We start from the raw sequence: 14,692 nt of genomic DNA on the forward strand, positions 1-14,692 counted from the left end.
AGTGAAGCATGAGTGCCAGCGCTGATGTTGCTGTCTTTGATGATGATGATGATTCATTGACCACGTCACATTCAAAGGTTACCGGAACTAACGTCCATATCTTTTATATCGTTCTTCCTGAGCGCTGCTGCAGAATTCTTGGTTCACTTGCTTGTGGCAAACTGATCACCAAGTAAAGCACCCTTCCAAACTGCACGTAAATTTTTTCTTGCTGTATGCATGTGTCTTTTTTGCCTCACAGGATGATTATCGTGTGTGCACAGCTCATGGAATTATATGGAAAGACGCCTCCATCGTGTGCCCAGTCGACGCGACAGGTTGTTTCACAGCTGAGATCAGTGACTTCGCTGGCATGTACGTAAAAGAAGCTGACAAACTAATTTGTCAGAATCTGAAGAAACGCGGCCGAATGGTACATCAGAGCACAGTGAACCACAGTTATCCGTTCTGTTGGAGGTGAGTTGATTTCTTATGTAGGTCCGGCTATAAGACTGAATTGGCATCGAGTCACTTCATATCTGGGGATAGGTGCAACGGACTTGGTTCGTTACTTGCATATCTAGAAGAACTGGGTAACGTGTACTGCCATCCTTCACTGGTGGTTCTGATCCAATTCAGCAAATCAAATGATTGAACAGAGGTAAAGGATCCGTGTGGTGTAATTAAACTGATATTCTAACTGGTCGCCTGACCATTCTCACAATGTGCGCTACCATTTTTCCATTATGACGTTTTCGTACTCTACCTGTGTTTGTGAACCACTTCTGATAAAAGTTGCCCAGCTTGGTTATGTTTTCCACCAAGTCATTCGGATAAACCAAGTCCAAAATTAGCGAATATACACTCGTTTGCAAACTGATTTGTTTTTTTGTGAGACTCACCTGGAACCCAGCTGAACCCAGCCTGAAAACATCACAAACGAGAGATTCAGCTGGGTTCCAGGTGAGTCTCTCGAAAAACCAGATTAGTTTGCAAATGAGTGTATATTCGCTAATTTCGTGCAATTTGGTTTCAAGTAGAACATAAGGTTGACGGACACCCGGGGACTGCGCCTACCTGATGAGCCCCAGAAAGGGCGAAACCGGTCGTGGTCTGTCGACGGATTTTCAGCAACCTTGCGAGTAGTACATTACAAGTCCAAAATTGTGTTGACTCTCGGTACGTAGCCACCAGTTGATGTCAGTGGCATTCTTCCTATCACTTTCCATCCAGATTGTCCGGTTCCGGAGGTACATGTATTTCTCTGGACTCAGTTTTCTTATATTTTGTTTTTCCTGCTACGGGACTGTAAGCGGCTGTACGACAGCTAAGCATCAGTCTTACCACAATATTGTGCCTGTCTATCACGTTGAGTTTAGGTTCACATCACTGGTCCCCTTCCTATCCTGGTGCACTTATTTTTGTGAGAGGGAACACTGGACTCGAGACTCACTCTCATCACAGCTCATCGGTAGCTCATATTCTTGGTCACGTCGGCATTCGAGCTCCGGACATCTGACGTCCAAGGCGAGCACGTTATCCCTACGCCACCCGCGCACGCTGGATCCATCGCAATTATGTCCGAAGAGGTGTGCGCGAGTAGTGTGATTGGCTTGGGAGGAGAGGACTGTTCAAAGATGAGTGATGTGTATCCCGCAGTCACATTCAACTAATCGATGAAGGTGGTGGTGAGGATGATTGTCAGGTCGGAAGTTCATGTCTTGGTCGCACACCTGGTGTAAAAAGAGGTTAGGTATCTGTAATGCACTACTCATAAGGTTGCTGAAAATTCATCGACAGCCGACGACCGGTTTCGCTTTTCTTAGGGCTCATCAGGTAAGTGCAGTCCCCGAGTTTCCGTCAACCTTATGTTCTCTTCATTTACTTGAAGCAAATACAACTTAGCGGTCGACTTAATCGATACTCCTCCTCAGATTATCGTTTCCATTCTCTTATACATTTCAGTCATATATTCCCGGTTAGCAATAGCTGAGTTTTCGTTTGCTTCCGGAAATATTAACCGGGCGTTTTGTCTGTAGTTTCCCGTCATTTCCCAACGCTGTTCTTTCACTTCTCAGGTCCGACACACCTCTGATCTACAAGGCTGTACCCACATGGTTCATTCGTGTCGAGTGTCTAATAGACAAACTTTTGGAAAACAATGACAAATGTCATTGGTAAGTCGCGTCCGCTTATTTTCATTCGAAAATGTGTGATCAATGGATTGTGCCTATTTTTATTGTTCGCGCAAATCCATCGTCGGATACTCTGTAGATGATGACAACAGAATAAAAACGACACGAACACTTCGAGACAGTCAGAGCAGAGCATGAGGAGACTCCGGTTTTAGAGAGTCTAGATGGTCAGAAAGGGGTAACCGTCTTGGACAGTTAGAGTTTGTAGGACCTCGGGTAAGGACGAGTGCTGCTACGTTGTCTGCTGGCTTTCGGGAACCATGACTACTGCCACCAGGAAGGCACTCAAATTGGTTTACCACCTAAAACTCAAAACGACCCGCATTATAGTTTTTAGACTGGATTTCCAGTACGCTGTGCGAAATTCATTTGAGGTTTTTCCCGCCCTTTTTCGATGTTGACGAAATCTCTCTCCGCCCAGGCGGTTCTTTTACTTGTTGAATAGGTCTGGGATAACCTTTCTTTTTTCATCTCTGGCTGTTTTCCGCTGTAGGGTGCCAAACTTTGTGCGTGAGGGTCGTTTCGCCAATTGGCTACGCGATGCGAGAGACTGGGCGGTATCACGAAATCGTTTCTGGGGCACGCCAGTCCCGCTCTGGGTGAGCGAAGATTTGGAGGAAGTTGTTTGCATTGGCTCCATTGATGAGTTGGCTAAATTGTCCGGTGTTACGGTGACCGATCTGCACCGGGAAAAGTGAGTTTTTTTGTCACAGCTATTTAATCTGACTTGTTGCTCATCCATCGTAATTGCACATTTCTGACCGTGTTTTTTCAGCATCGATCACCTAACCATTCCTTCCCGTACGGGACGTGGTGTACTGCGCCGCGTTTCTGAAGTGTTCGACTGTTGGTTCGAATCTGGATCGATGCCTTATGCCCAAGTAAGTCCGTTGATGCAATCACCCTGAGTGTCGCTGCGACAACTGAAATTTGGCAGTGCATAAATTGAATGCATATTGAAGATTTAGTTGTAAAACCTGACCGCCAAGTCACTCTCGTTTCGGTGGAAGTTTCGATCCCGTGACAGGAAAAATTGCCAATTCGGAACACCGGATTTTTATCTAGTCGTGAAATGTCAAAGAGAAAAACCAGTTTTCCTTAAATTTATTTACCAAACTCGATAGTTCCACAAAGTTCATCCATTCATGTTTGTCCCACTCTAACATCTTTTCGGTGCCTTGCTGCCATGTCATCTGAGGAAAGCGCGAGTGCTGAGTTACTGTCTGGCAGCAGTTGAAATGCAGAGGTTTCTATCGAACTACAAACTTTCTGGTCGTCCTAATCCTTAAGCCTTCTCGAGGTCAACGTGAGCATTAACACTGAGTGTTCGCGTTGTCTGTATGGCTCTTCCTCGGGGGTCAGTTTAGTGGAGTACGGTCTCGTTTCATCGGACAATGATCATGGACTGCAAACACGCTAGGTGAAGTGCAACTATTAAGTTTATAAATCCAAGCACAGAATTGTATGGTGTGACGTTTTCAGTCGCAACGTTTGGCCTACCGTGAGCCACCCTTACCAAATCGCTCAGCGGCCAGGTGGATATGGTGCTTCCCTTTCAGTTAGAAACAAAATCCAGAAACAACGAGTGCATTTATTCACTCGAGGTATCTTTCGTTTGTAGGTCCGGGCCAAAATGTAACTGGGACCTGTAAGGTCACGACCGTTGAGTCCAGCAATTATCAGTATGCCAAGGCAGTGATAAAAACTATACAAGAATATGCAGATCTAGAAGACCAATGAAGGATCTTTAGTTCTTGGTGGAGGTATTTCCTCTTTTTCTGTTCTTAGTTCGTGTACTTGCTCTCAACTGTGCGCCAGTGGATGATAATTGGCGTGGCGTGATTTTAATTAGACAAGGCCTGGGAAAGGTTAGATTACGGTGTCGTTGTACAGTGTGATTTTTTCCTCCAGTATGTGTGTGTTGTTGGCCATTTCGCTCACAGTGTGATCCGGTTAATCTGGACGACGACCTTGCGCTCATCTACTGAGAAGGCTGATGTTGTCTGGATACCAAAAGGATTGTAGTGTTGATGTCGTAGGAAAGGCGAAGGTGTTTGACAGATGACATGCCTGGGGAGTCACTCGCATGTCTGGCCTACCGAGCGGGTGTTTTGTGCACCTCGAACGATCTCAGTTCGGAAATTCTCGTGCTCTAAACTGTGCTCCCCTGTCTAGGCTTGGGCAACCTGGCAGTATCCCAGCCCTCGTGCAGCCTTCGGGTGGCATGGCAGTTAGGCACCGAAAGGGTGCTACAGCTGAACGATTATTATATTATTAAACTGTGCGCCATGCTTGACATGTGAGTCCGTCGTCTCTCCGTGTCTCTGTTACACTGAGGTGTACAGAATTGATCGTTGAAGGCAGGCAGGAGGAACGTGCACCACATTGGTGTAGGCCATGTTGAACAAATGGCGTTCAAACACAAAATACCTACTAACCATCGTGTGTTATTTTGGATGAGCGGAAGTTGGCCCGTTTAGACCTATTCGGCAAGCAGTGAGTGAGGCCAGGGTCACCGATGAAAAAACGAACCAGCCGCAGTTCGGTTGGTTTGTTTTGTATTTGCTTCCATGTCACTCACCGAAGGTCTTATGCTTTCTGCTCATTCACCGAAACAGTTTACGAGCATGGGGATTCAGTGCAAAAATTTGATCACAAAGACCCGTGAAGCGTGATCTTGTGTATCCACATTGTGCAAAGTGAAGCACGGCGGTGAAGCACCCGTGTTGTTCCTATTGTTTTGTTTAGTGTGAAGAAACTGGAAATCACCGAAACCGTTCCTGTGCTGATGGTCCGATATGAGGGCTTGTAAATCACTCTGTCTGGTGGATTTAGGCAATGTCAGCAGGTGTGTGTGAGTGTGAGTCGTATCTTAAATAATAATAGTAATAATAATAATAAGAATCGCTGCCTAACTGCCTTGCCACACGAGGGCTCGAACACTGCCAGGTCGCTCAAGCCTAGACAGGTAGAGGACGGGTTCGAACCACGGACCTTCCGGTCAGTAAATTCGCGCTCTTACCACTTGGTCCATCTCGCCCCAGTCATCCTCTTAGGTCATTTGTGGACGAGTGTTCGGCTCTCTGCTTTCTGGGTGGCTACAGTGCTTGATAAACGGTGTGACGAGATCAGTCGAAGTGCATACATGATTCGCTTCCATCCCTGCGGTTAACAAGTAACAATCAAATAGACAAAATCGTCACTTTTGGAATTGCTGCTTCACTGTGAGGAGAAATGATGAACCGAGAAGAGCTCTGGTCAGTCTGAACTGTCCAAACAGTCCCTGAAGTTGAATGCAAAACTGAGAGCACGAACGCTATCGGCATTGGTTAGCAGCCCTATTCAGCTGAGCGCGTGAATGCTGGGGAGAACCCCGTCATGGGATTCAGACCGCATTGGTATCTGCGGTATACCGTTTCCACATATTCTATAATTCCTTAGTTGGTTTATTTGGGCACATGAGAACAGTACACTGTGGCTGCGCGCGTTGAACAGAGTAGCTCACGGGGGCAGTTGAAATTTAGCAATCGGCTTGTTGTTTATACGCTTGTGGTAACTGGCTCATGCTACTGATCCTTTAGTCCAGTGACATACTATAGACCTCTTGTTCATTGAGGTTGACTGATCAGGTAAAACCTGGTTAAAAACTGTCCCAGCTTACTGACTTTCATGAGACTGGGTAAACTGTCTTGCCACCTGAAACTCGCTCTCTGACCATTTCCTTTCGGCTTTTTTGGATTGCAGATCCACTATCCCTTTGAAAACGCCAAAGAATTTGCGGAACGCTTCCCAGCCGACTTCATCGCCGAGGGCATTGATCAAACTCGTGGTTGGTTCTATACCTTACTGGTCTTGTCTACGGCTCTGTTCGACAAACCGCCGTTCAAACACCTCATTGTTAATGGTATTGTTTTAGCATCGTAAGTACTGTGCTTTCTTATTCATACGGATGAAAAGGAAGGGGGCGCAATTTTCAGTCGTGTATGCATATAACACCGATAAAAAAATCGTTCAGCTGTAGCACCCTTTCGGTGCATAGCTGCCATGCCACCCGAAGGTTGCACGAGGCTGGGATACTGCCAGATTGCTCAAGCCTAGACAGCAGAAGTCGAGAGGCAGATACAATTTAGCGTCCTCCCACTTCATCAGTTCCATCGGGAAGACTTGCTTCTCGAATTTGAGTGTTTGGGAAGATATCACGAGCCAACCGGCTTGTTTGTTTAAAACCCAACCGGTGAATTTTTAAAACAGTCCGGGTATTCACCGTTGAGTATGGCCCATCAGATCTGTAAACAGAAACCCCCTTAGGGTCGAGAACGCTCCCGTCATTCTCAATATGTAACATCCTACCGCTGCGTTTCATTCATTTGGTGTTTTTTTTCAACAGCAATTTTGAATAATCACTTTTCGACTGAGTCGCTCTCTTTAACACAGGATACGAATTCTTTAACCTCAGTTCCGAAGTGTCCGTGATATTTCTCTACTGGTCAGTATGAACAGCAGAAATGAGCAACCGAACGGTTCCTATGTGGAAACAGTTCTTCGATATCTGTATTTCAAGTTGTTGATAAATCGCCGTCTGGATTAATGACCGATTCGGACCAGTATTGCATCATTTTCTGCATCTTCCAGATCTTGGTATCAATGATGTTTCGCTGCGACACATCCATAATTTAGTTGAAAGGTTTCTTGTGTAGAAAAAGAGTAAAACTGAATAGATAGTGGATCTAGCGCTGGCCCATTACAATCATTCCGAGGTGCCCACACCTCCCAGACAATCATTCAGACACTCGGGATAGAAACTGACAACAAGAACGCCATCGACATCGATTAGCACTCATATCTTGCGGCCTCCGCAAACAGTATCTAGTGTCCTACATCACTTCAACGGGATCTATGGTATGGTTCAGTTCAAGTGGGAATGACGTTTCACATAGAAAGAAAAGAAAGAAAGCGTTCAGCTGTAGCACCCTTCAGGTGCCTAGCTGCCATGCCACCCGAAGGAAGCACGAGGGCTGGGATACTGCCAGGTTGCCCAAGCCTATACAGCAGAAGTCGAGTGGCGGAGGTCGGATTCGAACCACGAACCTTCCGGTCGGTAAATTCGTGCTCTAATCACTTGGGCCATCTCTCGTTTCACATAGCTCAGTCTATTTTAATAACCCATCCTTACGTTGGCTCATGACCAGCTGATGTCCGGCCACCTCATTCTCTGTGCTACTGGACATTCGTCCTCCTACCCGGTAGTCACAAAAAGTTGAGTCCTGTTCGTTCAAACCAGGAGTGTGTTATACTTTCCAATTAGGGAATCTTGGAAATCCGATGTTAGCCAAATGCAATGCAACTCGGATACTGCGCCTACCTAATGGACCCCAAGGGAGCGAGATGGTTAGTGCGCCAATTTACTAACCGGAAGGTCCGTGATTCGACCCCGAACTCTGCCTCTCGACTTTCCCTGTCTAGGCTTGGGCAGCGTGGTAGTCTTCCAGCCCTCATGCCTCTATGGTGTGGCATGGCAGCTAGGCACCGGAAGGCACACATAAAATGGGCACCAAGAAGTGGTGTGAAACCAGTCGTGGGCCGTCGACTTTATGACTAGTGTGTTACGTCTAGAGAATTCATGTTTTCGTGGATATCGTATTTCAGACTGTAGGTTTTCCTCCATTCGATTATCGGTGCCCTTTTTCGCCTTTCGCCCGCAGATTGTTGAACAACTTGTCACTGTCCTTTGGACGGTTAGGTTCAGCGTTTTTAGATACTGCTGGTTTCCACCATTGAGTCGCTTTTTATTGGAACCTTATTCGCCTTGGACTGCTGCTCATGCCCCCTTCTTAGCAGTAGGGATTGAGTGAGGACCGCAGTATATGATCTCCTGGTCACTCTCCGTTCGATGCCATCTTGTTTGTGCTTTATGAGACAGCGGATGCTATCTTTGGCATAAAATCCTTCAGAAAGTATTACCTGATTTGTTTGTTTCTCCAAAGAAGCATTTTTTCAGTGGCAAAGTACTTTTCTCGAGAAACTAACTGACCAGCATGAAAACACGCCGGAGGCATGTAATACTGATGATAACGCACAACGTGCTTGTTTCAGGATGGTTCATCCACTCACGTAATCTGTGCAACGCATGCACACCCACTATTTCAATTAAGTCCAGTACAGTTTACAAACCCATAGGATAGTAGTTCGCGATTCGGTCTAGCAACCCCGCCGATTCAGCGGGTAAATCATAGAAGCGTCCTGGCATAATAATTTCGGATCCAATTTGGATCCAATTTCATTATAGGCTTCCAAGACAGAGACAATGTTGTTTGCAGATGATGGGTTATTTGACTCAATAGCATCTGCCCAACGAGATATGTCATTGTGTATCTTTTCCACCTCGCGGAGAACTACAGCGAGAATAGATCCAGACATTGCCCTTAGTCAACTTAATTGAAATTTCATCGGAGTAGCGCACGCTCCGTACGAAACCGAAATTATTATGCCAGGACGCTTCTATGATTTACCTGCTGAATCGGCGGGGTTGCTAGACCGAATCGCGAACTAATATCTTATGGGTTTGTAAACACAGTGAGTGGTTTTACTGCTATCAACGTGAAATTATCCATTTCTAGCTTACTTCTCAGAGAGGGCACAAAGCTCACGCCTCCATTCCGGGAATACAACATGCTATCGACTGGCGTAGTGAGGAGGTACACCGGAGTAGCGCACGCTCCGTACGAAACCGAAATTATTATGCCAGGACGCTTCTATGATTTACCTGCTGAATCGGCGGGGTTGCTAGACCGAATCGCGAACTAATATCCTATGGGTTTGTAAACACAGTGAGTGGTTTTACTGCTATCAACGTGAAATTATCCATTTCTAGCTTACTTCTCAGAGAGGGCACAAAGCTCACGCCTCCATTCCGGGAATACAACATGCTATCGACTGGCGTAGTGAGGAGGTACACCGGAGTAGCGCACGCTCCGTACGAAACCGAAATTATTATGCCAGGACGCTTCTATGATTTACCCGCTGAATCGAAGATTATTACCATGAATTCACGTGTACAGCGCATGTTTAATACTCATTATGCTAGACAAGGATATTCAATAATTACTGATGACTACTCTATGTGTTTTGAGCAAGCTTACGCGAAGGTTCTTAGGATAGCCAAGCCTGCTACAGCGACAGTACGCCCTGATTTGCTTCGCGGGCAGATATTTCTGCTTTGTTGCAGTACTGCTGGGATAATTGATGCACATACTCCGCCCAACTCCACTACATTACCTCCGATTCCGAATGAAAACGATGAGCAGTTCAGACGTTGACCTTGGGGGTACGTACGATACGTGTAGCGGCGCGTTATGCCCTGGGTTTGGTCGCCCATGAGCGGCGCGTTGTCAAGCATACTCCGTATGGCCTATGGGCTCTGTGCATTTCTTATCGCCTGGTCGTTCCCTCCCGGGCTGCATTTCATTATCAGAGCATACTTAAACGCTAATAGTAGTGCTTGGGTGACCCACGCCCCTTGGATCATAAACTGTACTGGACTTAATTGAAATAGTGGGTGTGCATGCGTTGCACAGATTACGTGAGTGGATGAAGGTAAACATTGATGAGATAGTAACCGGACTGTGAAATCGGTTGAAGATAAACTTGATGCGATAGTAACGAACACTGCGTTTGATGTGAGTTGCGCTTCAAAACGTCGGTAGTCAAAAGATGCGGACGCCTTGACTCTACTAGTGCCTTTTCTCATGTGTAGGCAACGTGTTAGTAACTCCACTTCATGCTTCCTACCGTTTGCTTGGGGAACATTTATCGTCAGGAAGTCCTATCCCACCCAGACGTTGGAGGTTGTCAGCACGCCAAAGTCAGATGATGGGTTCCGTCTCCCGTCCTGACATTTCGGCTGCTTTTGTCAGGACTTGATGAGCCTCACATTATTCCGGTTTTCGGGTATGCGAAGGAAAAACATTCCAACTGACCTTCTTTTGTTCAAGGCATATCTTTGCTGTCTCGGATACGAAGAGTGGCGGAAAGCAACTGTCACACGGTTGACCACTGATGTGATTAACCCACTTGAGTTTAACTCACACTACTGGTTCATTCCCCCGTATCCTTTCTCTTTGTCCTGTTCTATTTAAGTGATGGCCAGAAGATGAGCAAGCGTTTGAAAAACTATCCAGATCCTCTAGATGTCATTCAACGACACGGTGCGGATGCTTTGCGGCTCTACTTGATCAACTCTCCTGTGGTCCGTGCACAAAATCTCCGTTTCTTCGAATCCGGAGTGCATGACGTTGTCAAAGATGTGTTCTTACCTTGGTACAATGCCTTCCGTTTCCTGATCGAAGTGAGTTTGCGTTTTCAAAATCACGTCCATATTGTTCAGTGAGCTTGATTTTTCTTTTGGCCTACTTTTGTGCGTCAGGTCCGCACAATACCGTGTTCATCAAAACCCGCATTTTCGTCTTTCTCGGTGGAGCTTTCTTGTCCAATTGATATGTGGTATCCAGGTGCAAGTGTACCTGATGTCATTCCTTAAAACCAGGAAGTCCCGACCTAAGTCTAAGATCTAGTCTTGCTTGGGGGGCTTCATTGCTGCAATGATCATCCTGCGGACTAGACTGGCTCCTGGAATTAAGTTTCTCACCAGGAGGGCCAACCAGGAACTGCCCGACGAAGAGGTGCGAGTTCCTCTACAATGGGGAATCGTATTACGACGCTGTTTGGAGGCCGTGACGCTACCTTCCCCGAGGAACGACGGGTAGAAAAGGTCGGTCCTAAAAACCGCTAATTTCGATCACCGAGCGGTTCTGATTCATCTAATTGTCCATCGTCTAGCCGTTGTTATGTATCCACACGTCTGCCCAGTAATACAAATAAAAATGAATCCTTATTAAATCCAGACGATCTGTTCCGCATTGCTATCTTCACCGTCTGCACTGTTTTAACCTGGGCAACAGATAGTTCTTGTTCAGACCTTGTCCTCTCTTTCGATCGGTGCATGTTGTGTCTCTGCAACACGCACCCAAGACCTCAATTCGTTCATACATCTCAAGTCGTTTCGGGGCCAACCCAGGTTTCTCCCTTTTCGCTCTTCTGGATTCTGTTGGTCCTGCGTCTATGGCCAATGACATCTGTGGCGACTCACGTCTGGCGCCAACGCTGAATTCACTTCACTGGACTGTGTTCCAGTAAACAGTTGTTTCTGTGTCCTTAGGCTGACTGGTTCAATCTCCATGTGGTAAGCGATTTTTATTTTTCCTGTTAGCTCTGAGGCTGAGAAAGACAATATCGAGGTTTGTACTCCGGTCAGCGAGAAGCACATTTATGGTGATTCTGGCAACGCTCAAGAGGGCTGACCAAGTCCTGAGAAATACCATCTTGGCGGTCGATTCAGGTTTGACGCTCACCGCACAGCTAATGGAGAGCGACATCTTCATCAACATCATTTGTTTCTACCAGCGCGAAATTTCAACTGAAGCGCTCACACTATATGACTTGGGAGCGACGCTCTCAGTGGACGTGATAAACGGAAATGAAGGATATCACGAAGAGTTTGAGTATTGTTGGTGCTTCTCGGCTTCCAGAAGGCGGTCCATGCTCGGTTTAAAACACTGAATGATGTGAGGGCTAACAAATGTCAGTGGCGTTTGTGCCGTCAGTTTCTATCCAGGTTGTCTGATTGAGTACGGAGGTGTAAGCACCGCGAATTTTTGTTGTGGGCTAGCCCTAGGTCTGTAGGTGCTATTGTCTTTTTTACTCGAAGTAATATCAGAAGGTGAAATAGCACTAACAATAAACAGTTATGTATAGTGACTACCAGAGACACAAATTACAACTGAATAATGGACAAAAGAAGTATGAGACTTATCGAGTTCTTCGTTTGATAAGTTGTAGCCGATGCAGCCAATGTTTGTGGGACGCCGTTGAATTGAATGGGGTCTTGACCGAGTGTGTTGAAATCTGGCCTGTTCTTTGTCGTTTAATCCAAAACGATTTCGAGCCCAGACTTTTCCTGCACAGTGAGTCGTGCGTCGGCTTGAAATGGTCTGGTCAAGGCGCTGTGTGAACAGACAAGCGTCGGGCTGTGGGATCGTTGTTCCGCGTATATATATATATATATATATATGTTTATGTTGTGAATGAGGATGCGCTTGCATTGTTTGTCTTAGGATAAGATTCCAACACTCTTGCTTAGTCCTGGGGTGCATGTTCGTCATAATGCGGACAGGAATGAAACAGCGGGTGTGCATGCGTTGAACAGATTATATGAGTGGATGAAGGTAAACATTAATGAGATAGTAATCGGACTGTGAAAGCGGTTGAAGATAAACGTTGATGGGGTGGTAACCAAACTCTGGTAAAGTGGTCAAAGATAAACGTTGAGGGGATGGTAACCAACAGGCCACAAACGGCAAACTCGCCGGGGACTCATTTGAATCACGTGGCAGTCAGCTAGCAGTGGATGCAAGATTGTCCTCCTCAACTCACTCACAAAATCTTCTTGAACAATGGACTGAACACTGAATAGTTCAGCTGGGCCTCATCAATTCACCCTCTGGAAGGATTAATTGAGCCAGTTAGTCGACAGAAATCCGGCGTTCATCCTGCATCCCTCCGCGCAACAAAACGGCCGCACTCTTCAAAGAAGGCGGTGGATTCTTCGTGGCTATCCTACTCCAAGTTGTTTAGAATGAGGAGCGAATGCCAACAGAATGGAGCACCTCGACAATGTGTCCCATTTTTTAAAAAAAGGTGCAAGAATATCGTGCGAAAACCACCGGTGCATCAGTGTGGTGACTTTGGCTCCCAAGATGTTCACTGGCATTATTCTACACAGGTCGATTCGTCAGATGCGCGATAATCAAGCTAGATTTCACCCTGACCGGGGTTGTATCGATCGTACTTTTACATTGTTGAAAGTTTTGGAACTGCATCACTCCTTTTGACGATCAATAATGATAGGATTTCCCGGTTCCAGGTCTAATTTTGACTCTGTTGATCGTCAGAAACTGTGACAGTGTATACCAATGCGGTGTGTCCCTTCGAATTTCTTGTCTCTCACAAAGGACTTTATACGACTCCTCCAGTAGGGTCAAATCCTTCCCTAAGTTCACCACATCCGGTGGTGTTAGGCAAGGATGTCCTCTATCGCTTTTCAACTTCGTAATATCGATGTGCTGCTTGTGTCCCATCTACCTGTAACACCTCGAGGATCGAACTATTCCCAGGGCGCTCCCTCACGTACAATATAACTACGCCGACGACCATACCTCTTAATAAGCCAATTAGTTCTTCTGCAAATTTCGGTTTTGGTATGCACTTTGCAAGTGTGAATGGAAATTCTGGCTGCAAGGTTAGGTAGGGACAAAAGTAAATCTCATGCTTTCAGGCGAACCAGTTGGGTTGAGATGGTTAGAACACTAATTTACTGATCGGAAGGTCAGTGGTTCGAACCCTACCTCTGCCACTCGACTTGTTCTATCTAGGCCTGGACAGCCTGGCAGTATCCCAGCCCTCGTGTTTCCTTCGGGTGGTATGGCAGCGAGGCACCGGAAGGATGTCACAGCTGAACGACTATGTTTATTATTATTAGATGGACCGATGGTTGTGGTGGATAAGTTTGTCTATCTGGACAGGTGTAGAAGTCTCGGCGGACTGGCAAAAGACGAAATAACTTCCCGAATCGAGAGGGACAGAAAATGCTTGCTAACCTCTGACATTTGTGGCACCGGCGTGGCATCAGTTTGACTGTCTGTGGGTAGAGTCGAACCAGAGACGTGGCCGCTGCGTGTGGCAGCCCTTTGCGTCTGACGATCGGTGTCTCCGAGACATCATCTGGATTTGATGTCAGCATCGGGTACGTACTGCTGAAGTGCTCCAGGTTGTTTTCAAGTAAGTTCATTCATAAGACTGGTTAGGCCACGTACTTTGTTTGCTTAAGGATCGTTTGCCCCGTAGGGTGGCCATCTTCGCCAACCTTTGTATCCGAGGGAGACGACTCCAAGTCAGTCAGTCAGTCATGACTTGACAATGGACCATTGCTTTCTTTCCGTTATTCTCCTTATTCTCGATGAATGAAGCTGTAGCAGCTGTAACCATTGAATCAAACTAAACTAAACCAAGATATACACTCGAAAACCAGCACATATTGCAGGAATATTGTAAGCTAACGAACTATACCACAGTTAACAATGCTTGAATGCTTTCATCGTGCTTGAATAGGGGGAACTTCAAAGCACATTACTGATCGTTGCGTAAATAGTTGCTAGGCCATCTTAACGGAGACTCTCAGCGTGATTCGGTAGGAGTTCGAGAAGTCATCAACCAGTTCAGAGTGTTCACTTTCAGCATTCATATCAGAATTCGAGTGCGCAACCGCAGTAAGCCTTTTCCGTAGTGCGCCACCGTGTGGTTGCCGACCCAGCACTTGAGACCAGATTGCAGGTATCCAACAAACGTTTACTCGGGTGTACGGAGACTGTTGTCATTCCAAAATTGGTGTAAACATGGAGGCTTTT

The 14,692-nt window shown here is 46.3% G+C and overlaps 2 protein-coding genes across 2 annotated transcripts in view; one reads left to right on the plus strand and one right to left on the minus strand.

Annotated features, from left to right (window-relative positions):
• The window catches only part of T265_07943 (hypothetical protein), a gene marked incomplete at both ends in the record, with an annotated part of 40,355 nt that overhangs the window by 13,208 nt on the left and 12,455 nt on the right, over nt 1-14,692 (plus strand). The window contains 6 exons of the mRNA XM_009173608.1: nt 242-456; nt 2,058-2,156; nt 2,668-2,868; nt 2,950-3,055; nt 5,919-6,094; nt 10,311-10,518. Coding sequence (XP_009171872.1) covers nt 242-456; nt 2,058-2,156; nt 2,668-2,868; nt 2,950-3,055; nt 5,919-6,094; nt 10,311-10,518 — 1,005 coding nt within the window. The remainder of the gene's footprint in view (nt 1-241; nt 457-2,057; nt 2,157-2,667; nt 2,869-2,949; nt 3,056-5,918; nt 6,095-10,310; nt 10,519-14,692) is intronic.
• Nucleotides 8,373-8,591, minus strand: T265_07942 (hypothetical protein; the record flags this gene model as incomplete). Its single annotated transcript, XM_009173607.1, has 1 exon — nt 8,373-8,591. One exon carries the CDS (start codon nt 8,589-8,591, stop codon nt 8,373-8,375), a length of 219 nt encoding a protein of 72 aa, XP_009171871.1.

Source organism: Opisthorchis viverrini (assembly GCF_000715545.1).
Source record: "Opisthorchis viverrini unplaced genomic scaffold opera_v5_194, whole genome shotgun sequence".
NCBI classification, from domain to species: domain Eukaryota; kingdom Metazoa; phylum Platyhelminthes; class Trematoda; order Opisthorchiida; family Opisthorchiidae; genus Opisthorchis; species Opisthorchis viverrini.